Source organism: Schistocerca piceifrons, chromosome 1, assembly GCF_021461385.2.
Source record: "Schistocerca piceifrons isolate TAMUIC-IGC-003096 chromosome 1, iqSchPice1.1, whole genome shotgun sequence".
Classification (NCBI taxonomy): domain Eukaryota; kingdom Metazoa; phylum Arthropoda; class Insecta; order Orthoptera; family Acrididae; genus Schistocerca; species Schistocerca piceifrons.
In genome coordinates, this window is record NC_060138.1 from 529,806,400 (window position 1) to 529,830,202 (window position 23,803).

The 23,803-nt window shown below is 44.2% G+C and overlaps 1 protein-coding gene across 1 annotated transcript in view; it reads left to right on the forward strand.

Annotated features, from left to right (window-relative positions):
- LOC124746904 overlaps nt 1–23,803 on the forward strand; it is a 105,832-nt gene that overhangs the window by 9,419 nt on the left and 72,610 nt on the right. The window contains exon 3 of the mRNA XM_047248948.1: nt 9,745–9,973. Coding sequence (XP_047104904.1) covers nt 9,745–9,973 — 229 coding nt within the window. The remainder of the gene's footprint in view (nt 1–9,744; nt 9,974–23,803) is intronic.

Sequence of the window (23,803 nt, forward strand, 5' to 3'; positions counted from 1 at the left end):
AAATTTACAGCGTGTTATTTCCTTGATGAATTCCTAGACCTTTCATTCTGGAAGCATGTCAGCATGCATTCCTGCATTCCTGCCGATGTCTGTTGTAACTTTGGGACATCCTCAGTTTGCGTTCCATGTTGGATAGTCTTCATGTGGATCCCACGCTTGAATGAACACTGCCAGAAAAAAAATAGTACACCCGTTTAGAGGTTTCCAATTCACTCAAGATTTATTGTTGCAACAGGAAGTACATGAAATGATTACACTTACAGAACAATAGCACAAGCGGTTCTGAGATACCAGGTATCGATCCATTCCGAAGCTCACATATTAGTACGTGGTGTAGCCTCCAAGAGTGGCAATGAAAGCGCTGACTCTAACACCCAGTCGATCGTACAGCTAGCAGATTGCACTGCGATACGTTATGCCAAGTCTGCTCGACCTGTTTAGGTAGATCTGTAAGAGTTGATGGTTGATGAGTGGCACGAGTCCCTTCTCATCCATCACATCCCACACGCGCTCGATTGGAGAAAAGTCTGGAGACCGTGCTGGCCAGGGAAGTTGCTGCACATCTTTCAGAGCACTTTGATGGTTCAAATGGCTCTGAGCACTATGGGACTTAACTTCTGCGGTTATCAGTCCCCTAGAACTTAGAACTACTTAAACCTAACTAACCTAAGGACAGCACACACATCCACGCCCGAGGCAGGATTCCAACCCGCCACCGTAGCAGCAGAGCGGGTCCGGACTGAAGCGCCTAGAACCGCCCGGCCACAGCGGTCGGCTCAGAGCACGGTGAATTTCGCTGACAGTGTGTGGGCGAGAATTATCCTGTTAGAACAACGCATCACCTACTTGTTGCAAGAACGGCAAGAGAACGTGTCTAACAACATTATGCATGCACCGAGTGCTGGTTATCGTCTCCTCCAGAAACACCAAAGGTGAACGAGAATTGTAGCTTATCGCACCCCAGACCACAAAGGCTTGGGGTGGGCCAGTGTGTCTTGGACGAATCCTGATATATCCGCCGTCCGCGGATAGGAAAATCTCAGAGTGTGAGTTATAGCGGTTTTATTTAAACTAAAGTCTTTCTTCAATATTTACAAAACAATATTCGTGAGGTAGGACTGATCCTCAAAGCCTACCAATAACTAAATCAGAGATTCTTCCAAACATAAACTGTCTGTAGTAACCATAAAACTTCACCAAACCAAGCCCCGGGCGTCTCGTGAAGAGCGGTGCAGAGTCCACGTTGCCGTCACCTGAGTCAGAAGACGAGTAGGGGCCCTGCGAGGATGGCTCCGGTACGCTGGCGGCGGTGGACGATGACGCGGCGGCTACGATGACACCAGTGGGCTCGCTCGATGCGAACTGCCTCTCCAGGCTCCTGCGCCAGCCTAAATACTGCTTGGTATGGATATGGCTGGCTCTATTTGTAGTCACGTGTCGAGGGGAAGGAAAGATGTCCGCGGCTGTAGCGACCTCTTGCGGCGCCGTGGACGCCTCCTGGTGGTCTCTGGGAAGCGTCTGTGCTTCCGGGACGACCGGTCAGGCTGACCCCTACTTGGTCCGGGGCCCGCTGTACCGGTCTGCTTCGCGGGAAGCGAGTGTTGCAGGCGCTTAGTCTGGACACAGTCAATCCACTCTTCATTGCTGTAGACCACGTGCACCATTATAAGTGATACTCTCACGGCACAAATCGATCCGTGATACGTCCACGATGTGGCGTGAGTGGAGCACGGGCTACACACGTGCGTGCCCGTAGCCCTACTGTCCCACTGTTAATTACCGGTTCGCAACAGTTCGTGTTGACATGCCCTTTTATCTGTGCTGTGGTTGCTGTACGATGTACCACTGGTGCCCGTACAATATGACTATCGTGGCGGGCGCCTGTGCTGTGTGGATCTCGTCTACAGTTGTTAGAATGTTCACTTGACACGTGATACCAGCACGGTTGCACAACCGACACAGCACGTCAAACTTATGTGGCAGTTCTCCGAAAGGACCATTCTGTCACTCGGAAGGCCACAATTTTTCCCTTTCAAACAGGCTCAGTTGGCTGTAGGAAGCACGAGTGGGTCTCCATGGCATGGTTGCCTGCTCGCTTCTCACGTTGGATCACACTGAGCGTTTTGGCTGTGAGCATTCTCTAATAAAGGGTAGACAGAGATGCGCTTTGGTAGCTCTACGAGTTGGCGGACGACGCTGAAACCATTATCAGTACACTTACAATCCTCCGGGTGGCATACGCCACCATCGGATCAAAATCGACGTCGTCTATCCAGGTATGCTGATTTTTTTCCAGCAGTAAGTAAGCTTCCCGCTGTGTTCCCGCTATATGACCTCCATTTCCACTTATAACTTGACGCCACATCTGTAGTCTAATTACTACAGACAACACACTCCGACTGCGCTTTGGAAGCCACCGAGCGGATGCTGCTGTGCTTGGTGGACCGCCAGAGGTGGTTCTACCTGGAGACAAAGTACGCAGGAAGCGATGAACGAAATACACATTAAGTTACTCTGAGTGTGGAATGCAAAGCCATGGATACATGGAAACGTAGAGAAAAATTTACTAGCTATGAATCGAAGGTCACACAACACCAAACACAAGCGCCTAGGGACCAACTCATTTGTTGATCTCAACATTTCTCTGCTCATAAATAAAAACGCACGTGTTACGTTATTGCTATTGGAAACAACGGAATGGAAGGCAAGGAACAGTGTACCCAACAGCTCTGAGCAACGGAAAAATGTCTCTAGCCTTATGAATTCAAATATCATAACAAGAGAAGTCAGGGAGCAAAAGGTGACCATACCTCAATCTGCAAACTGCCATTAAAAGTGACATTAAAAAAACTTCAAATATGGATTTGCTCTAAAATTCCTTCATATTCGCACAAAACAGACTTCAAATCATCATAATATCCAATAAAAAATTCATATTTTCATCGCTTTCAAGGTACATGCTGCCCCAGCTTAGGGCATGTAATCACTATCGATAACATTGGGTGCAATTTCGTAATAATTCGCAGTTGATCACAGTGGAAGGGAGCAACAAAATAAAGCTCCTGTGCAAGCGTGTAATACATAAACTATGGTTTCATGAAATGTGATTACGGCGAATGTATTCTAGAAACGTTCGAAATTACACGCGTTTCTACGTTGGCTATTGTTTCTAATGCTTGAAAAACACTGTACAATATTATGCACACAATCCTGAACAGTGTTATTGTTTTCTTTTTAAAACTGTTAACGGTTAGTTTTCACCCGAAAAAATAGGCACCGCAACGTTGAGTCCCTCATTACACAGCGCCTGTGTCATGGGCTACATGTGCTGTACAGATAAACTGTCTCTGGCTATGTTATCAGGTAACTCGAGCAATTCGAACCTTGCTGATACGGTCAGATTTAAAGTATTAGGCGTTTGACTCCTCCTGTCAGAAATTACCCAATGGGAGTTATATGGTATTGTCAGCTCCCACTGTATTGCCACTTGCGTTGCTCCAAATACTGTGCCTGCCAATTTGCAAGTAGGAAATATGTCCGAAAGCGAAAATTTCGCATATTTCAAGTAAAAACGGAACTTCAGACCCAATTAAAATTGAGAACAGCTTCTGAGACGCTCTGAGACATTAGTGAGATCTGTACTACACGAGAACTTCAGAGATTATTTAGTAACTTTCATAGGATCCAGAGACTTTAAACTTCATATATTTTAAATTTTAAACTTTGAAAAAATTGCAAGAAAAGTTGTTTTCCGAAGCATAGCAACCACAATGCGTTACACTACATTTCTAATGTGTTACACCACTTTCTAAAGATCGGTTGTCGAGCGGAGAAGATTGGTAATTAACACAAAAGAAATATGCCGTGAGAAGTTTCCGGCCGAGAACATATCACCTGTTTCGAAAAAATAACATAGCTCTATGAACACAGCTTTAGCATGCTTAGTTGGATACCACACTATTATTTATGTGGGACTGAAGGCAATTTTCTATTGCTGCTTGCAGCTAGTACTTAATTACTGTGGCAACGCCGCAGCTTTGGACCTTAAACGCCCAATGCAAAGTCATTTAAATCAGAGTGTAAGGCTTAACCACGCTTTGTTTAAGAATCACTTTTCGAAGAACAATGTCAGGTCGTTTCCATTGTGCGTATGGTGGAGGAGAAATGGATGCAGAGCACATGGTCTTTGGGTGCCCTAGCAGAAGTAGAAAACTACGTAGAGTAAAATACGCTCAAGGAAAAAGAAAAGAAGAAAAAAAAGCAACACCAGTCGCATAAGAGTGGCGCTAGTAGCGCCACTGTTGCTGTTGTGGTCTTCACTCCTGAGACTGGTTTGATGCTGCTCTCCACGCTACTCTATCCCGTGCAAGCCTCTTCATCTCCCAGTACCTACCGCAACCTACATCCTTCTGAATCTGCTTAGTGTATTCATCTCTTGGTCTCCATCTACGATTTTTACCCTCCACACTGCCCTCCAATACTAAATTGGTCATCCCTTGATGCCTCAGAACATGTCCTACCAACCGATCCCTTCTTCTAGTCAAGTTGTGCCACAAACTTCTCTTCTCCCCAATCCTATTCAATACTTCCTCATTAGTTATGTGATCTACCCATCTAATCTTCATCATTCTTCTGTAGCACCACATTTCAAAAGCTTCTATTCTCTTCGTGTCCGAACTATTTATCGTCCATGTTTCACTTCCATACATGGCTACACTCCATACAAATACTTTCAAAAATGACTTCCTGACACTTAAATCTATACTCGATGATAACAAATTTCTCTTCTTCAGAAACGCTTTCCTCGCCATTGCCAGTCTACATTTTATATCCTCTCTACTTTGACCATCATCAGTTATTTTGCTCCCCAAATAGCAAAACTCCTTTACTACTTTAAGTGTCTCATTTTCTAATCTAATTCCCTCAGCATCACCCGACTTAATTCGACTACATTCCATTATCCTCTTTTTGCTTTTGTTGATGTTCATCTTATATCCTCCTTTCAAGACACTATCCATTCCGTTTAACTGCTCTTCCAAGTCCTTTGCTGTCTCTGACAGAATTACAATGTCATCAGCGAACCTCAAAGTTTTTATTTCTTCTCCATGGATTTTAATACCTACACCGAATTTTTCTTTTGTTTCCTTCACTGGTTGCTCAATATACAGATTGAATAATATCGGGGAGAGGCTACAACCCTGTCTCACTCCCTTCCCAACCACTGCTTCCCTTTCATGCCCCTCGACTCTTATAACTGTCATCCGGTTTCTGTACAAATTGTAAATAGCCTTTCGCTACCTGTATTTTACCCCTGCCACCTTCAGAATTTGAAAGAGAGTATTCCAGTCAACATTGTCAAAAGCTTTCTCTACGTCTACAAATGCTAGAAATGTAGGTTTGCCCTTCCTTAATCTAGCTTCTAAGATAAGCCGTAGGGTCAGTATTGCCTCACGTGTTCCAACATTTCTACGGAATCCAAACTGATCTTCCCCGAGGTCGGCTTCTACTAGTTTTTCCATTCGTCTGTAAAGAATTCGCGCTAGTATTTTGCAGCTGTGACTTATTAAACTGATAGTTCGGTAATTTTCACATCTGTCAACACCTGCTTTTTTTGGGATTGGAATTACTATATTCTTCTTGAAGTCTGAGGGTATTTCGCCTGTTTCATACATCTTGCTCACCAGATAGCAGAGTTTTATCAGGACTGGCTCTCGCAAGGTCGTCAGTAGTTCTAATGGAATGTTGTCTACTCCGGGGGCCTTGTTTCGACTCAGGTCTTTCAGTGCTCTGTCAAACTCTTCACGCAGTATCGTATCTCCCATTTCATCTTCATCTACATCCTCTTCCATATCCTTAATATTGTCCTCAAGTACATCACCCTTGTATAGACCCTCTACATACTCCTTCCACCTTTCTGCTTTCCCTTCTTTGCTTAGAACTGGGTTTCCATCTGAGCTCTTGATGTTCATGCAAGTGGTTCTCTTATCTCCAAAGGTCTCTTTAATTTTCCTGTAGGCAGTATCTATCTTACCCATAGTGATACTCGCTTCTACATCCTTACATTTGTCCTCTAGCCATCCCTGCTTAGCCATTTTGCACTTCCTGTCGATCCTCATAGTAGCGCCACTGAGAGGATGCAATTCAAATTTGCTTTAAATACGCGCTGTAATGATCGTGAGTATTAGTTATGTCTCGGATTTGGTGAGCTGATGTTTCTCAAGAATGCCTTTAAGGAAAGAAGGGCACCATTATCTACACCTCAGCGAGTTTGACAGAGATCGTTCTATAGGGCCACGAAAAGTTGAATGTTCCTTCTGTAGTGTTGTACAAAGACTTGGCAGGAATGCAGCCACTGTACATGACTGCTTTCAGCGATAGTCACGAGAATGTACGGTCGCAAGAAGACAGGGCTGCATACGGCCACGTGGCTCTACCGAGAGGGAACACCATCGCGTTCGACTAATCGCTCCAGCGCATTGTATTACATCTGCAGCACCAATTTGAGCAGTACTTGGCATCACAGTGACGCAGTGAACTGTTTCAAATCGGATACTTCAAGGACAGCACTGAGATAGATGCCCCGTAGTGTGCATGCCACAGACTCCAAACCACCGCCATTTGCAACTTCAGTAGTGTTAAGCAAGAGCTTATTTGACGGCGTTCTGGAAGTCTGTTGTGTTTTCTGATGAAAGCTGGTTTCTGCCTCGACGCCAGTGTTGGCCACGTGTTGGTTAGAAGGAGGCCAGTTGAGGGCCTGCAACCAACCTGTCTGCGTGCTGGACTCACTGGACTTACACCTGGAGTTATGGTCCGGGGTGCGACTTCGTATCTCAGTAAGACCTCTCTCGTGGTTATCCCACGCAGCCTGACTACAAATCTGTACATCGATCTGGCGATTCGACCTGTTGTGCTGCCATTCATGAACAGCATTCCAGGGAGTGTTTAACAACAGTATAACGCCCGCCTACCTACCGCTGTTATAACTCAACATGGTTTATGGGTTGTCGACATGTTGCCTAGACCTGCTCCATCACCAGAACTGTCTCCAATCGAGCACATTTTGGACGTCATCGGATGACAACTCCAGCGTCATCAACGAACAGCACTAAACGTCCCTGTATTGGCCCACGAAGTGCAACCAAGCATGGAACTCCATCCCACAAACTGACATCCAGCACCTCTACAACACAATGCGTGCACTTTTGCATGCTAGCATTCAACATTCTGGTGTTTACACCGATTATTAATGTACCAACATTTCACATTTGTCTGCTGCTGTGACCGAGCGGTTCTAGGCGCATTAGTCCAGAACCGCGCTGCTGCTACGGTCGCAGGTTCGAATCCTGCCTCGAGCATGGATGTGTGTGATGTCCTTAGGTTAGTTAGGTTTAATTAGTTCTAAGTCTATGGGACTGATGACTTCAGATGGCAAGTCCCATTCTGCTTAGAGCCATTTGAACCATTTGAACCGTTTCACATTTCTAATGGCTTATCTCCTCCTTACTTTAACCTGTCATATTACAATGTTAATCACTTTAGTATGTTACGTAGACTAATGTATTTTCGAAATTTCATTACACTACAGTAATTATTTTTCGGTGTGCTGCTTTTCTCCGTCAGTGTATATCAGATCTAAACATAGTATAGCAGATTACAAAATTGAAATTACTCATAGGTCAGAAAACCGGGAATCCACATCTCTTATGATACTGCAGCATCTATTAATAACCAGGGCAACTGAAAATGATTGTAGAGATTAGAAACGGCTGTTGCATTGTTAAAGTAAGTAAAGTTGAAAAATGTTTACTTACTTTACAGGTGACAGAAAATCTGTCTGTGGGTGTCAGGCCGAGAGATCTCGGTGGCCAAGGACAGAATACAGAGTCATCATTTTCAGCACGATCGATCAAGCGATTTGAAAGATGTTAATTAGAAATGAACCATCTCAGTGTGCGGGTTCTCCATCTTGCTGAAAGATGTAAGCCTTAATGAAGCTCGGGCATGAGCTATTGCTCAGACATGTCCGGATAAATTGTTGTTCAAGCACTTAGTTAATGAAAGAAATGGACTCTACACTTTTTGTGGTCACATTGCACAGAACGCATTATCTTTCGGTGATTCTCGCCGCGATTCAGCTCCATAGGAAGTACCTTCTATTTTTAAGTTGTGCCGATAATCCCCGTCACTTGGCGCATCACTAAAGAAGAGAGGTGCAGCAAAGTTTCCCCTCATGTGGGTTCCAGCATTGCCGTAGCATAGTTCAGTTTTGCTAATCTGCGAGTCATCGGATACCGTTGCCACCTCAGTGAACAGATGAAAAACGATGACGGCGCAAAGCGGGAACACCACCTGCGGTCTCAAATCCAGGCCAGAGGCGAGCAACAGGGGAGACGAACGCAGACCCTAAACAACAAGAGCAAGGCAATCTAGGGTACAAAGAAGTGCGACGGACCTTCGGCACAACGCTGTCAACAGATCAAGTACAATCACAATCCAAAACGAGACCAGCGGAAAAACCAAAGTCAAAGCGAAGTCGTCGGCGGGTAGCCAGTAGCACGGTGGAGATACAAAGTGAACGCTCCAGAATGAGATTTTCACTCTGCAACGGAGTGTGCGCTGACATGAAACTTCCTGTCAGATTGAAACTGAGCGCCGGACCGAGACTCGAACTCTGGAAACATCAACCAGGCTGTGGCTAAGCCATGTCTCCGCAATATCCTTTCTTCCAGGAATGCTAGTTCCTGCAAGGTTAGCAGAAGAGCTTCTGTGAGGTTTGGAAGGTAGGAGACGAGGTACTGGCCGAATTAAAAACTGTGAGGACGGGGCGTGAGTCGTGCTTGGGTAGCTCAGTCGGTAGAGCACTTGCCCGCGAAAGGCAAAGATCCCGAGTTCGAGACTCGGTTCGGCACACAGTTTTAATCTGCCAGGAAGTTTCAAAGTGAACGCTATCGGACGATGTATTTTTTTTTATCTGTGGGGTGCTCAACTGCGCGGTCATCAGCGCCCGTACAAAGTCCCAATTTGTACACAGTCCAGTTTTTACACACACCAGTCTAACCACTGTCACGAATGAGGATGATGATGATGAAATGATGAGGACAACACAAACACCTAGGCCCTGGGGCAGCGAAAAAGCTCAACCCGGCTGGGAATCGAACCCGGAACCCCGTGATCCAAACGGACGAAGTACACGACTGACTGAGCAATCGAGACACGGTGGTGTTTATGCCGGCCGCGGGGGACACTCTTGGCCGGCGTATTCTCGTGGCAAGACGGTGGCGCAGTCTCTATCCGGGTGTCCGGGTGTAGCGCTGCGGCGGCACTGCCGTCTATCGCCCATTGAGATCCATTTGTTCCGGCGGGCATTCAACTTTTGTGTGGCCCGAAACGAGAAGTTTTCGAATTACTCGTCATGAATAATGATCGAAATTGCGAACTTTCTTTTGCACTCTATGTAATTATTATCGATGAATCGCTAAGCGAAGAAAATACAGTCGTTTGTAATCACTATATTCATTTTGATTCGCCCTATATTTTCAAAACAATACTATTCAAAGACACGCCGCAGGATCAACAACAGTGCGTTTGCGTAGTCCACAGATGCGACAAGCCTGCTGTGACCGATTTTGACGCTTCTAAGGTAACACCAATGTAGTTATGGCAGTGGCGGCCGTAGGATTGTGGCTGCTGAGCTGCTACTAATCATTATACCTTCTGTGTGTGTGCGTGTATGTGTGTGTGCAGTATCAGGGCGTGTGGTACGAGATCGCCAGGTTGGGAGAGGCTCCCTTCGAAGAGGGTGGCCAGTGCATCACGGCGGAGTACACAGTGGCTGGCGACAACAACGTGACCGTACACAACAGACTGTTCAGCACGGCTGCGGGGGCCTTCAACGACATCATCGGATGGGCCGAGTGGGACGACCCTGACTCTGGAGAGGCCAAATTCACGATGCACTTCCCAGGCGTAACAGGTCAGTATGGCGAATTTTACTCTAAAGACACGACTGAGTTACGTCATTGAGAAGCAAGTATGCTGCAGCTAGACGACATCAAATAAATGAAGTAATGAAGAAGATGAAGTACTTCTTTGTAGAAGACATTTATAATTACAGCTATAATTTGATGTCTTGTTTAAAATGTCAATGGCTATGTTCATTAGGGACATTAAGAAATTATTAATTCCACTATTTGATGTGTTACAGAAGAGACTATGAGCACACGATATTTTATAAACGATGAAATAACTTAATAGATATTACCTCCAAGAACCCTTCAATTTAAACTGGCGCCAATGAAGTTTATTTCAGTATTGTAAGTTGTAGGAAAAATATGCACATTTCAGTGTTCACACGTGCTTGGTTCTTTGTTTGTTGACAGGAACGGGTCCGTATTGGGTCCTGGATACTGACTACGAAAGCTATTCAATTGTCTGGGCTTGCAGAGAGCCTGCAGACGGATCCTCCGACATTACGGGTAAGCAGATGCTTTGATACATTTCGCCATTACAGTGAAACGCTATCTGACACACATCGACGCTTCGAGGTTAAATATTTTCTAACATTAGAGACTGCACAGTTTACGAGACCATATCAGGAGCGGGATTCAATTGCACATACAACCGCCCTTGTATGGGATGTCCGTTGGCTCTGTATATATTTTCAGACAGGTATGCAAATTGCTTCTGATGCCGCACACCGCAGCTTCTTTCCCCAGTAATCTCGAAGTGTGTTACTGACTCCATAATAAGCAACTTCAGTGCTGTCCCTTTAAACTGTTGTAGGTGAGTAACCCTGCTCTTCTTCGGACATGTCTATCTCTTGGATTAATGGGACATGAGTGCCACAGGGAAGCGCCCTGTGTATATGAACAAGCTGAGACATGGGGTCAGCGCCTGTTTCCAACTGTGTGGATGTGAGTGACTGTAGAATAGTGGAGAAATACTGTGATACAATTTCTATTTTGCGAGATGAATTTCTGCTTGTTCTAAAGGTGACATATGCACTGCCGGAAAAAAAATTAGTACATCTGGAAACACTAAGTCGATTTCAATCCGATGACAGCATATGCCGCCTGGGGTTTAGTAGACGTACTGATAATGGTTTCACCGTCGTCCCCCAACAGGTAGTTCAAATGGTTCAAATGGCTCTAAGCACTATGGGACTTAACATCAGAGGTCACCAGTCCCCTAGACTTAGAACTACTTAAACCTAACTAACCTAAGGACGTCACACATATCCATGCACGAGGCAGGATTCTAACCTGCCACCGTGGCAGCAGCGAGGTTCCGGACTGAAGCGCCTAGAACCGCTCGGCCACAAGGCCGGCCCAATACGTAGCGTAGCGGCATTGCTACCAGAGTGCCATATGTGTCTACCTTTCGATAGGGGATGCTCACAGCCAGATGGTCCAGTGTGGTGCAAACGTGTGAAGCAAACAAGGCAACTATGCTACAGAGTCGCTCTCGTACTTCCTACGGCGAACTCGGTGACTTTGAAAGGGGTGGGATGGCCCTTCCGGAGAACTGCCACACAAACTGGTGGGGTTGCGTCATTTGTGCAACGATGCTGTTATCTACATCTACATCTACATCCATACCCTGCAAGCCACCTGATGGTGTGTGGCGGAGAATACTTTGTGTACCTCTATCGGTTCTCCCTTCTATACCAGTCTCGTATTGTTCGTGGGAAGAAAGATTGTCGGTATGCTTCTGTGTGGGCTCTAATCTCTCTGATTTTATCCTCATGGTCTCTTCGCGAGATATACGTAGAAGGGAGCAATATACTGCTTGACTCCTCGGTGAAGGTATTTTCTCGAAACTTCAACAAAAGCCCGTACCGAGCTACCGAGCGTCTCTCCTGCAGAGTCTTCCAACGAAGTTTATCTATCATCTCCGTAACGCAATCGCGATTACTAAATGAACCTGTAACGAAGCGCGCTGCTTTCCGTTGGATCTTCTCTATATCTTCTACCAACCCTATCTGGTACGGATCCCACACTGCTGAGCAGTATTCAAGCAGTGGGCGAACAAGCGTACTGTAACCTACTTCCTTTGTTTTCGGATTGAATTTCCTTAGGATTCTTCCAATGAATCTCAGTCTGGCATCTGCTTTACCGACGATCAACTTTATTTGGTCATTCCATTTTAAATCACTTCTAATGCCTACTCCCAGATAATTTATGGAATTAAGTGCTTCCAGTTGCTGACCTGCTATATTGTAGCTAAATGATAAAGTATCTTTCTCTCTATGTATTCGCAGCACATTACACTTGTCTACAATGAGATTCAGTTGCCATTCCCTGCACCATGCGTCAATTCGTTGCAGATCCTCCCGAATTTCAGTACAATTTTTCATTGTTACAACCTCTCGATATCATCTGCAAAAAGCCTCAGTGAACTTCCGATGTTATCCACAATGTCATTTATGTATATTGTGAATAGCAACGGTCCTACGACACTCCCCTGCGGCACACCTGAAATCAGTTATCAGTTGTCAGTGGACATGTAAAAATTCTCACACCCGTAGACGAGATTATGGAAATCCAAGCAGCACAGATCCCCGCCAGGCTCGTCGTATTGTAATGGCAGCAGTGGCAGATCGTACAGATACCAGAGCACAGATAAGAAAGGTTGTGAGCCCAGACGTACCAACACAAATTGTTGCCAACCAGTTATTATTAGTGGGGCTACGGGTATGCTCACCTCTAGCCCGTATTCCATTCACACCACAACATCGACGTGCACGGCCCTACTGGTGCCGAGATAGGATCACTTAGAAGATGGAATGATGCGCCTTGGTCTTCAGCGATAAAAGCAGATTCTGGGGTGCGATAAGTTATAATTCTCGCTCATCTTTCCGGAGGGGACGATAAACTGAACGCGCTCTGCAAGACTTGCAGCAACTTCCCTGGCCAGCACGACCTGCAATCCAGCACATGTGGGATATAATGGAACGAGGTGTGAATCTTGTGACTCGTCAGGCACCAACTCTTACAGAAGTACGTGAACAGGTGGAGCAGGCGTGGCATAACGTACCCCAGGACTATATTCACTATCTGTGCGAATGCTGGCTATCAGAGGCAGCGCCTGCATTGCTGCCCACCGAGGCTAAACCACTTACAGGTATTTCAACATGATCCGATACCTGGTACCGCAGAACCGCTTGTGCTACTGATCTGCAAATATAATAATTTCATGCACTCCATATGCACTGTTGCAACAATAAATTTTGAGTGAATTGGAAACCTCTAAAAGAGAGTACGAACGTTTTTTCCCGGCAGAGTATAATTTAAGCCAGACGAATAAGAAAAGCAATCCGGTACTGTTCGAATACAGTGTTAGTGGGTGCTGCGTGACTCAGTAACGCCGATTAAATATTTAGATGCAGTGTTACAAAGCGACTTGCAACGTAACCGTGTTTCAGTTGGGAACTGTGGAGAAGACTTTGTGCAGGACAATTGTGCAAACATTCTCAAGCACTGTGCGGGATTTGTGGGCCTCCGTGGATCTGATTAAAGGAAAACTTTCGTGAAATTCAAGGCCTTGTTGCTAGGTTTGTTACCAGTTCGTTCGATCGACACCCAAGTGTTATGTAAATGCTCCGTGAACTCAAATAGGAACTGCTGAAAATCAGAAGACGTTCCTCTCTCAAAACACTATCAGCGTGGACGCTGTTTGGCATGAAGCACCTCCGCAGGACAGTAGTGTACAGGTCATTCAAATGTTGCAGCTAAGAAAATATCTCCTAAATCTTTAATGTCTTGAGTACAAGATTTGTTTTCTCTCCATTTCACCATGTTATTGTTTTATAATAGGCTAAATTCTGCACGCCATTTTTAATATAAAATCAGAGACAGATTACAAATAATAGCGATTTATTGTAAGCGTACCAATATCTGCTGGGTGCGTTTCATTGCTGAAAAGGCGACTTTTTGATTCTGACGTTCGTGTGCTTTTCGATCCAGGGAAGGTATACAGAAATTTAGCTAAACGAAGCTGTATTAAGGACTAGTGAACATTGAAATTGAGACGAACGCCGAAGAGGGCGAAGAAGTTGAACTCGCCTAAAAGAAAGCATTTTAATTAAATAAATCAGGGAAAAAGAGAATTTTACAAAGTCATTAAAAAAGTTTCGGCTGGATTTAGTGGATCAAGTACATAGGTTTAACAATCAAGTGTTTTTTATGAGCAACAGCAATTATTGTGTAGCGTCTTAACTTTGTTAATTTCTATGGATCTGATATAATTAATTTTCTTTGAGATGTGTGATCCTTAACTTTATTACCATATTGATCACAACTAAAGAAATGAATTTAAATGTCGTATTCAAGATCTATGGACAATTAGTGCCATGGTCAGGACTTGAACCCATGTCTCCTTGCTTGCTAGGCAGGTATTCTAGCCATTACACCACCATAGCAGTATATATTACACAGCTGCCCGGACTACCCTACTCCAGTGTCTTTCCTTACATAAACTTCAAATCATGACTTCAGCTTATTTTCCCTTTCTCAAGGAAAATTAATTATATCAGACCTATAGGTCACCTACGCCTGAAGTACAGGCAGGATTTCCCCATTACGTCCAAAACTGGGGTGCTAATTCAACACCGTAGAACTTCGGCAACTGTGACGATTTAAGAAGGGGAGAATAAGCTGAAGACATGAATTGAAGTTTCTGTTACGGATGGCATTGGACTAGGGTAGTCAGTGCAAATCTATTACCTATACTGCTATGGTGCTGTAATGGCTAGTACACTTGCCTAGTAAGCAAGGAGCCCCGGCCATGACACAAATTTTAATTCATTTCTTCGGCTTCCATCATTTGTTAATTTTGTGGTAAGATTTCTAGAATGGCACCAATTAAATGAAACAGTAATGTAAAGGTAATGAGGAGTGTGAGCAAGCATTGTTAGGTTGAAATTACTGTCCAATAAAAGGTGACCACAACTACAAGTGTGCTTCTTCAGAGTGCATCCCCCCAAATCAAGCTGTTTTAAAACTGAAACAGAGATTCAGGATAGGTGCTAGACACACTGCCTCAGTTCCATTATTCATATGAATATGAGTTCTTTACTCCCACCTACATAATTTCAGCCTACTTTAGTTAAATTTGAGACCGCTGTTAACCTCGTAATATAGCGAAATGGGTTCAGCCTCACATTGACGCAGTGCTGATCACTACTTGAGTATTGTTCGCTAATCTGGGATCCGTAATAAATAGGACTGGATGAAGAGCAGCATCTTTCGTTACAGGTTTACTCAGTAAGCGCGAAAACGTCATGGACATACAAAGTGGCAAACGCTACAAAAAAGGCGTTGTGCACCACCGTGTAGTTTACTGTGAACATACCGAGAGCGCACTTTTCCAGTACAGTCAGTAACTACGTAGCTTCCTTCTACGTATATATCGCAAGATTAATAAGAGAGTAAAATCAGAGATATTAGACTTCACACACAATCTTATCAGCAATTGTTCTTTCCTCGCGCCATTCGCGCAGTTTCAATAGAAACAATAATCCGTCCCTCCGTTAATTCCAGCATTCATTGTGGAGATAGCAGAGAACTGGGGACTGTGGGTTCCACCTTCTTTTTGCGCAATGACGATCCAATTCCCAGTGCTTCTTAAGATCAGTGGGCTTACACGACACACCAACGTAAACTAATAGCAAAAGACCGCTACTGCACAAGTATTACTCTGAGAGCTAACAGTGATAAACTCAAGGTGACCAGTGGTGCTCGTTATCCACTTAGCTAGTACTGTATAAATTTTTTACAAACCAGACTTTTTCTGGCCCATGCGAGAACGACAATACTGAGCCGACTGGCAGCCGAATTACTAAGTTTATGTTTCAGGATGTTAAGACACGATTCTAAACTTGACTTTCGTTTTTACATATCTTCATTTTCATAAACCAGAAGGAATCTAAAAATAATGTCTCTAACTCAGATTAGAAAATGAAAATTATCAATCATAATATCCCCATTGAAAGATGGAATTTATTGTGCTGCTTAGTAATTTTCACTTGGTGGATTGCATCACTATCAGTTATTCTGACTGCGAACGTCCTGACTTTACGCTCCTCTAGGTACAAACTAAACTCTTGTAGTTTTACCTCTGCTTTTGTTGGCATCTGGATGCCATTTAGAAAAATTAAAAGTATTGTGTGGCTACGAGATGTCATCACCTAACTCTCATCAATTGATGTCTCGCCACTCTCCAAAACGTATTTCAAGACATTCATCTCGTCACCAGTTTAAGGTATGTGATGCCGAAACACGAAGTACGAGGGTCGTTCGGTAAGTAATGCCCCACATTAATATACATAGACAAACGTCCTTTTTGGTGCTTCACATTTGGTGATTGTTCTGTGCCCCTGTGAAGTTTCGAACCGCTCTCGCGGGTGACAGAGTTGTAGTAAAGCACCAAACTGGCGCCTACATACGACTCACGTTACAAGGAGCGTACTATTATTGAATTCTTGTGTGCAGAGAAAGAAACCGTGGTGAACATCCACAAACATTTGTGTTCAGTGTGTGGCGATGATGCAGTTTATAGTACAGTTGGACGACGGGTAAAGAAAGTGACAGCCTCAGGAAATGCAGAAACAGAGCTCCACGATCAGCCACGCTCGGGACGTCCAGTCACAGCCACTGCTCCACACATGCTGAATCGTGTGGGTGCCATTATTCGTGTCCACCGGCGCATCCCAACCCGACAATTGGCTCTACAGTTGTCGGTCAGCATTGGAAGTGAGTCTGCAACGATCGAGACTCTCGGATATTCAAAGAGGTGCTCACGATGAGGTCCACGAATGCTCACAGTGGGGATTCAAAGAAAGGCCATTTCATCTGAATTGTTGGAGCGTTTTTGAGACCGACGAAGGGGCCTTTCTGTGACGGATCGTTACGGGGACGAAAGCTGGGTGTACCACTTTGCGCCGGAAAGAAAAGTCAGTCCATGGAGTGGCATTATCCTGAGTCACCACAAAAGAAGAAATTCAAGACAACCCCCTCTGCCAGAAACGTCATGGTGACAGTCTTCTGGGACTGAGATGGCGTCATTCTCGTGTATGTGATGCCAAGAGGGTCAACCATCACTTCAGACGCATACCTGAAGAGTTTGAATAAACTCAAGAACCGTTTCCGACGTGTTCGATCGGACAAGATTCCAGCAGAAATCTTTCTCCAACACGATAATGCACGCCCACACACAAGTCTGAGAACCCAGGAACAAGTCGCCAAATTGGGTTGGACATCATTGCCTCAAAAAAATGGTTCAAATGGCTCTGACACTATGGGACTTAACATCTGAGGTCATCAGTCCCCTAGAACTTAGAACTACTTAAACGTAACTAACCTAAGGACGTCACACACAACCATGCCCTAGGCAGGATTCAAACCTGCGACCGTAGCGGTAGCGCAGTTCCAGACTGAAGTGCCTAGAACCGCTCGGCCACAGCGGCCGGCATCATTGCCTCATCCGCCCTACAGTCCAGACCTGGCACTCTCCGACTGTGCCGCTTAAAGATTCTCTACAGGGAACATACTTTGAAGACGATGAGAGTGTCAGTCAATCAGTGAAAACATGGCTACGCCTACAGGACAAGAGCTTTTATCAGCAGCGAATACATGCTCTTCCGCAACGATGGCGTACAGCCATAGAAAGTGATGGAGGCAACGTAGAAAAATAGGACATGGACAAGACATGTTAATGTATATCGTCTCCAAATTCTGTCTCTTAACAATAGATATGTTCAGAGAAAAAATTTGGGGCATTACTTATTAAATGACCCTCATATAAACATAATGAGCTGCCTGAAAGCTAGTGCTGTTTTCATTTATATTACTACTTAAACAGTCTTTCTGTTGCACACTAAACTTTTTTGAATATATATTAACGCTTGGGAGCATAAACCTGTATACCATCTTAGTTAAATAAAATAATTGAAATTTGTAAGAAATCTAAAACGACTGACCGGTTATGTGTAATGTTCTCATTTTAAAGGAATTTTCGTATTGATTCCAAAACTGGTCTTAGATTTGGCGAATATGTTGTATTTACGAAGTTGTTAAGAATTTACTATTACGATTTATATATTAGTAATACTAATTCAGTAGATGCATTTCGGTTCTAATAGTATGTTCAAAAAGTAAACGTAAAGCATGTGGCTCTGAACTCGTGAACAGGAGTCAGGTCTGGCTAAGGGTTAAGTGCAACCTTTCAGCTGCCACGACACTATGAGGGGGAAGCGGAAAGCTGGCGATGACATCGCCCCGTCCCACTTGTACCCCGGGAAACATACCCAGTACCTACTCAGTTAGATAGCGGGCTAACTGGACCTGGGGCCATCCTGAAAGGACTGAATCAAAGGTAAATCCTATCTCCTATCCAGGAATTGAAACCGGGACCTCCAGTTTCTAAGTGTAGCGCTCTACCTGTCAGTAAAACATGAAGTTTTCTCATTCAGCACCTGCTGAGTATGTGTTAGTTTTCGAAACACTATTTCAATTCCCTTCAAATGTTTCACAACATCTTCGTTTGTTCAAATGTGATACAATTTTTGAATTTACAACGTGAGCTGGTCTCTCATGAAGCCTATTATCCAACTCAAGTCTGATTGATACTCAGTTCATGATACAAAAATGTGGGATAAGGTACTGAAGTGGTTTCAACATAAGAAATATGTATTTTTACAGGATTCCTAAAACAAAGTTTCAGAGGAATTAGATGGTATCAACTGGAGCAGTGAGTGATCAGCAATCTTAGGCTTTTGTCATAAATGTGTGTTATGTGTAATAAAAAATGGGATTCACTTGATGAGAATTTTGGTTATGACCAAAGATTTCAGGTACTGCGATCGTCTTAGCTTTAATAATCGATTACGAAGTTATTGAACATAGTCAAATTCTTTTTTTTTCTGAAGTTAAAGTTGTGGTTTCTTCTTACATTCTTTTCTTCTGCTCAACAATATTTCGTGGAGATAATTAATTTGCATGTGATATGCAAAGTTTATGACTTATTCTCTCAAAGAACCATTTTAAACCATTGAGCTCATTTATGTTCAAAGTGGCATGTGTGTTTCAAAATCACAGACTGCACACAGTAAGTAATGATTATTAAGCACTGATACTGACAAGCAGAATGAATTATTCTAAAAAAAATTGTATAGAAAATAATCACACGTACCACACTTTCATAACTTCAGGAAAACAGAAGGACTTGAGGGCCTGGATATCTGGACGTTGCTGGTAGTACATGAATGGATTACTTTGTAAGTGATATTGAACACTTTGAGCATGTGTTACCCTTTCGCTTGCAGGGTCTAGCTGAGCAGTGGGGTAGTGCCCACAGCCGTGTGTACATAAATGTGAAATGTAGAAAATAGTTAATTACTGTAGCCAAAAAATCTTTTAACAAGAGTCTACCTTCCATTGTACATATTACTGTAACAGATCAGCGAGGCAGCACAACAACAAGTGTCGTAAGAACGCCCAGCATTAAATCACACGAAACCATACTACTCTCGGTTACTGTAACATTAACTAACATGCATACAATTTCTGTTTTCTACTATTGTGCCTCAAGCATAGCATAGTAGCCATAGAGTTAGCTATCACAGTGACGGTGACTACCATTGTTATTTTTCATAAGAGAAAACAAAATTAGAGCCAACCAGCATCGCATGTTCCAATGGACGGGATACAAATAATTATATGGTTCTCGGTAAAATTGAATGGTGAGAATTGTGTTTAATCAGCTTACATTTTCAACCCTTTAGAACCAACCTATAATTGCAGCTGTTGCTTTGACAATCACATGTGAGATAATTAATAAAATACCCAGTTCTAACTCTTTAGGATAATTACCTCTACGCTTCTGAGGAGGGTAGCATCTTTCAATTTACCACACCAGGAAATGAATAAAGTAATATATAATGCTATCACAAGCTTCCAAGCAATCGTTAATTCGCAAAGCATCTGCACCTATTGAAGTACGCGAAAATACGCGATCGAATACCTACGCGCGGAACCACACCAAAAAGCCTTACAAAGTTAACCCCACCCGCAAAGTTAAACATCGTCATTGAACATAATTCGGGTTGATCTTACTTGCGTCCTTGTACACGATAATGTTTGCTGAGCGGCTAGTATCTCCAACAGATAAAGGTCTTCTCAGTATTGCGTAGCCACGAATGTAATTCAGAACTGCAACCAAACTAGAATAGTTAACACTCTTAAACACAGAAAACCTTATGGCCTGCAATCTGCGAACGACTGCTATTGGTCGAGGGCAAACCGACTTTACAAAGAGCTAAAGTGAGTTGTCTTGTGACAGCCAGAGCGAGAGCACCAGCAGCAGCGAGTACTGTTTGTATAAAGCGTTTATTTTGCATTTTGTTTACGACCATCCACTAAGGAAGGGATTCTATTTGTGTTTATCTGCTCTGCATAGTAACTAACAGTTCTTGATAAAACTTTACGTAGTTTTCGTGTTAGATTTCTTAGTGTTTTCTTGATCGTTTAGAACAGAAAGCGCCCTAAAACCGTCTTTTGTTTGTTTCGCGGCCGTTAGCCACTAGTCACTTGAATCAGCAGTTGTCTTGTGACAGCCAGAGCGAGAGCACCAGCAGCAGCGAGTACTGTTTGTATAAAGCGTTTTTGTACTTATTTGCTGCGCTTAGCTTTTAAATAGTTTTTCTGGGAAAACCTAGCGTAGTTTTCGCGTCTCGTATTTCAGTGAGTGTTTCTTGATTATCAGAGTAGCTCATCAGAAGATTATCTTGGGAATTTGTCACCGTATAGAGTAGGGTAAACATAGTCATGTGTAGGGACTGTGGTTGTTGTGAGCGGACGCAAGGAGAATTGGCCACTCTTCGGGGGCAGGTGGAGGCTTTGTCTGTTAGGCTCATCGAGCTCGAGGCGCAGGCGTCGGCTCGTAGTGGCGTTGGGGCAACTGTGGTGAGACTTATGCCTACTTCGGTGGCCTTGGAATCACATGGAACCCCTGATGTCGCTGCGTCTTCCGGCAGTGAGCATCTTACCGGTCAGCCATCACTCCAGGGTGAATGGCGGACAGTGGTGGGCTCGCGCGTGCCTGGCCGAAAGGCGAAGGTGGTATCTGGCCGCGTGGCAGCTGCCTTACCCCTTTCCAACAGGTACGGGGTGCTTCCTAGTGGTGATGACATCGTTTCCGAGCCACCACAGGATGCCTCGCCTGTTGGGCCAGTGGCCGATTCTCCGGCAAGGTCCCGACAGTCACAGAGGGCGGGCCTATTAGTTATAGGGAGCTCCAACGTTAGGCGGGTTATGGAGCCCCTCAGGAAAATAGCGGGTAGGTCGGGGAAGAATGCCAGTGTGCACTCGGTGTGCTTGCCGGGGGGTCTCGTCCGTAATGTGGAGGAGGCCCTTCCGGCAGCTATTGAACGCACTGGGTGTGACCGGCTGCAGATAGTAGCACATGTCGGAACGAATGACGCCTGCCGCTTGGGTTCTGAGGCCATCCTTGGTTCCTTCCGGCGGCTGGCTGATTTGGTGAAGACAACCAGCATCGCACGCGGAGTGCAAGCTGAGCTTAATATCTGCAGCATAGTGCCCAGAGTCGATCGCGGTCCTCTGGTTTGGAGCCGTGTGGAGGGTCTAAACCAGAGGCTCAGACGACTCTGCGACTATAATGGTTACAAATTCATCGACCTCCGTTATTGGGTGGAGAACTGTAGGGCCCCCCTAGACAGGTCAGGCGTGCACTACACACCGGAAGCAGCTACTAGGGTAGCAGAGTACGTGTGGCGTGCACACGGGGGTTTTTTAGGTTAGAGGGACCCCCCCCCCCTTGGGCGAAACGATAAAATACCTGACGGCTTACCAGAGAGGACATTATCATCGTTGATAAAGAACGTCCGTCCTCAGAGACCAAAAACAGAAAAAGTTAACGTAATATTGGTAAACTGCAGGAGTATCCAGGGCAAGGTTCCTGAATTAGTATCTCTTATTGAAGGAAATAGTGCGCATATAGTATTAGGAACGGAAAGTTGGTTAAAACCGGAAGTGAACAGTAACGAAATCCTAGACACAGAATGGAATATATACCGCAAGGATAGGATAAACGCCAATGGTGGAGGAGTATTTATAGCAGTAAAGAATTCAATAATATCCAGTGAAGTTATTAGCGAATGCGAATGTGAAATAATCTGGGTTAAGTTAAGTATCAAAGGTGGGTCAGATATGATAGTCGGATGCTTCTATAGACCACCTGCATCAGCAACCGTAGTAGTTGAGCGCCTCAGAGAGAACCTGCAGAACGTCGTGAAGAAGTTTCGTGATCATACTATTGTAATAGGGGGAGACTTCAATCTACCAGGTATAGAATGGGATAGTCACACAATCAGAACTGGAGCCAGGGACAGAGACTCTTGTGACATTGTCCTGACTGCCTTGTCCGAGAATTACTTCGAGCAGATAGTTAGAGAACCAACTCGTGAAGCTAACGTTTTAGACCTCATAGCAACAAATAGACCGGAACTTTTCGACTCCGTGAATGTAGAAGAGGGTATCAGTGATCATAAGTCAGTGGTTGCATCAATGACTACAAGTGTAATAAGAAATGCCAAGAAAGGAAGGAAAATATATTTGCTTAACAAGAGTGATAGGGCACAAATCGCAGAATATCTGAGTGACCACCATCAAACGTTCATTTCTGAGGAAGAGGATGTGGAACAAAAATGGAAAAAATTCAGAAACATCGTCCAGTACGCCTTAGATAAGTTCGTACCGACTAAGGTCCAAAGCGAGGGGAAAGATCCACCGTGGTATAACAATCATGTACGAAAGGTACTACGGAAACAAAGAAAGCTTCATCATAGGTTTAAGAGTAGTCGAATCATAGCTGATAAGGAAAAGCTGAACGAAGCGAAAAAGAGCGTAAAGAGAGCAATGAGAGAAGCATTCAACGAATTCGAACATAAAACATTGGCAAACAATCTAAACAAGAACCCTAAAAAGTTTTGGTCATATGTAAAATCGGTAAGCGGATCTAAATCCCCTATTCAGTCACTCGTTGACCACGATGGCACCGAAACAGAGGACGACCGAAGAAAGGCAGAAATACTGAATTCAGTGTTCCGAAACTGTTTCACTGCGGAAAATCGTAACACGGTCCCTGACTTCAGCCGTCGCACGGATGCCAAAATGGAAAATATTGAAATAAACGATATCGGAATTGAAAAACAACTGCTATCACTTAGTAGCGGAAAAGCATCCGGACAAGACGAGATACCCTTAAGATTCTACAGTGATTATGCTAAAGAACTTGCCCCCTTTCTATCAGCAATTTATCGTAGATCGCTGGAAGAACGTAAAGTACCTAGCGACTGGAAGAAAGCGCAGGTCGTTCCCATTTTCAAGAAGGGTCATAAATCAGATGCGAATAATTACAGGCCTATTTCGCTTACGTCAATCTGTTGTAGAATAATGGAACATGTTTTGTGTTCTCGTATTATGACGTTCTTAGATAATACAAATCTCCTTCATCATAACCAACATGGATTCCGCAAACAGAGATCACGTGAAACTCAGCTCGCCCTATTTGCCCAAGAAATTCACAGTGCCGTAGACACTGGCGAGCAGATTGATGCCGTATTCCTGGACTTCAGGAAGGCATTTGATACGGTTCCGCACTTACGTTTAGTGAAAAAAATACGAGCTTACGGAATATCGGACCAGGTTTGTGATTGGATTCAGGATTTCCTAGAAGAAAGAACACAACATGTCATTCTTAACGGTTCAAAATCTGCAGATGTAGAGGT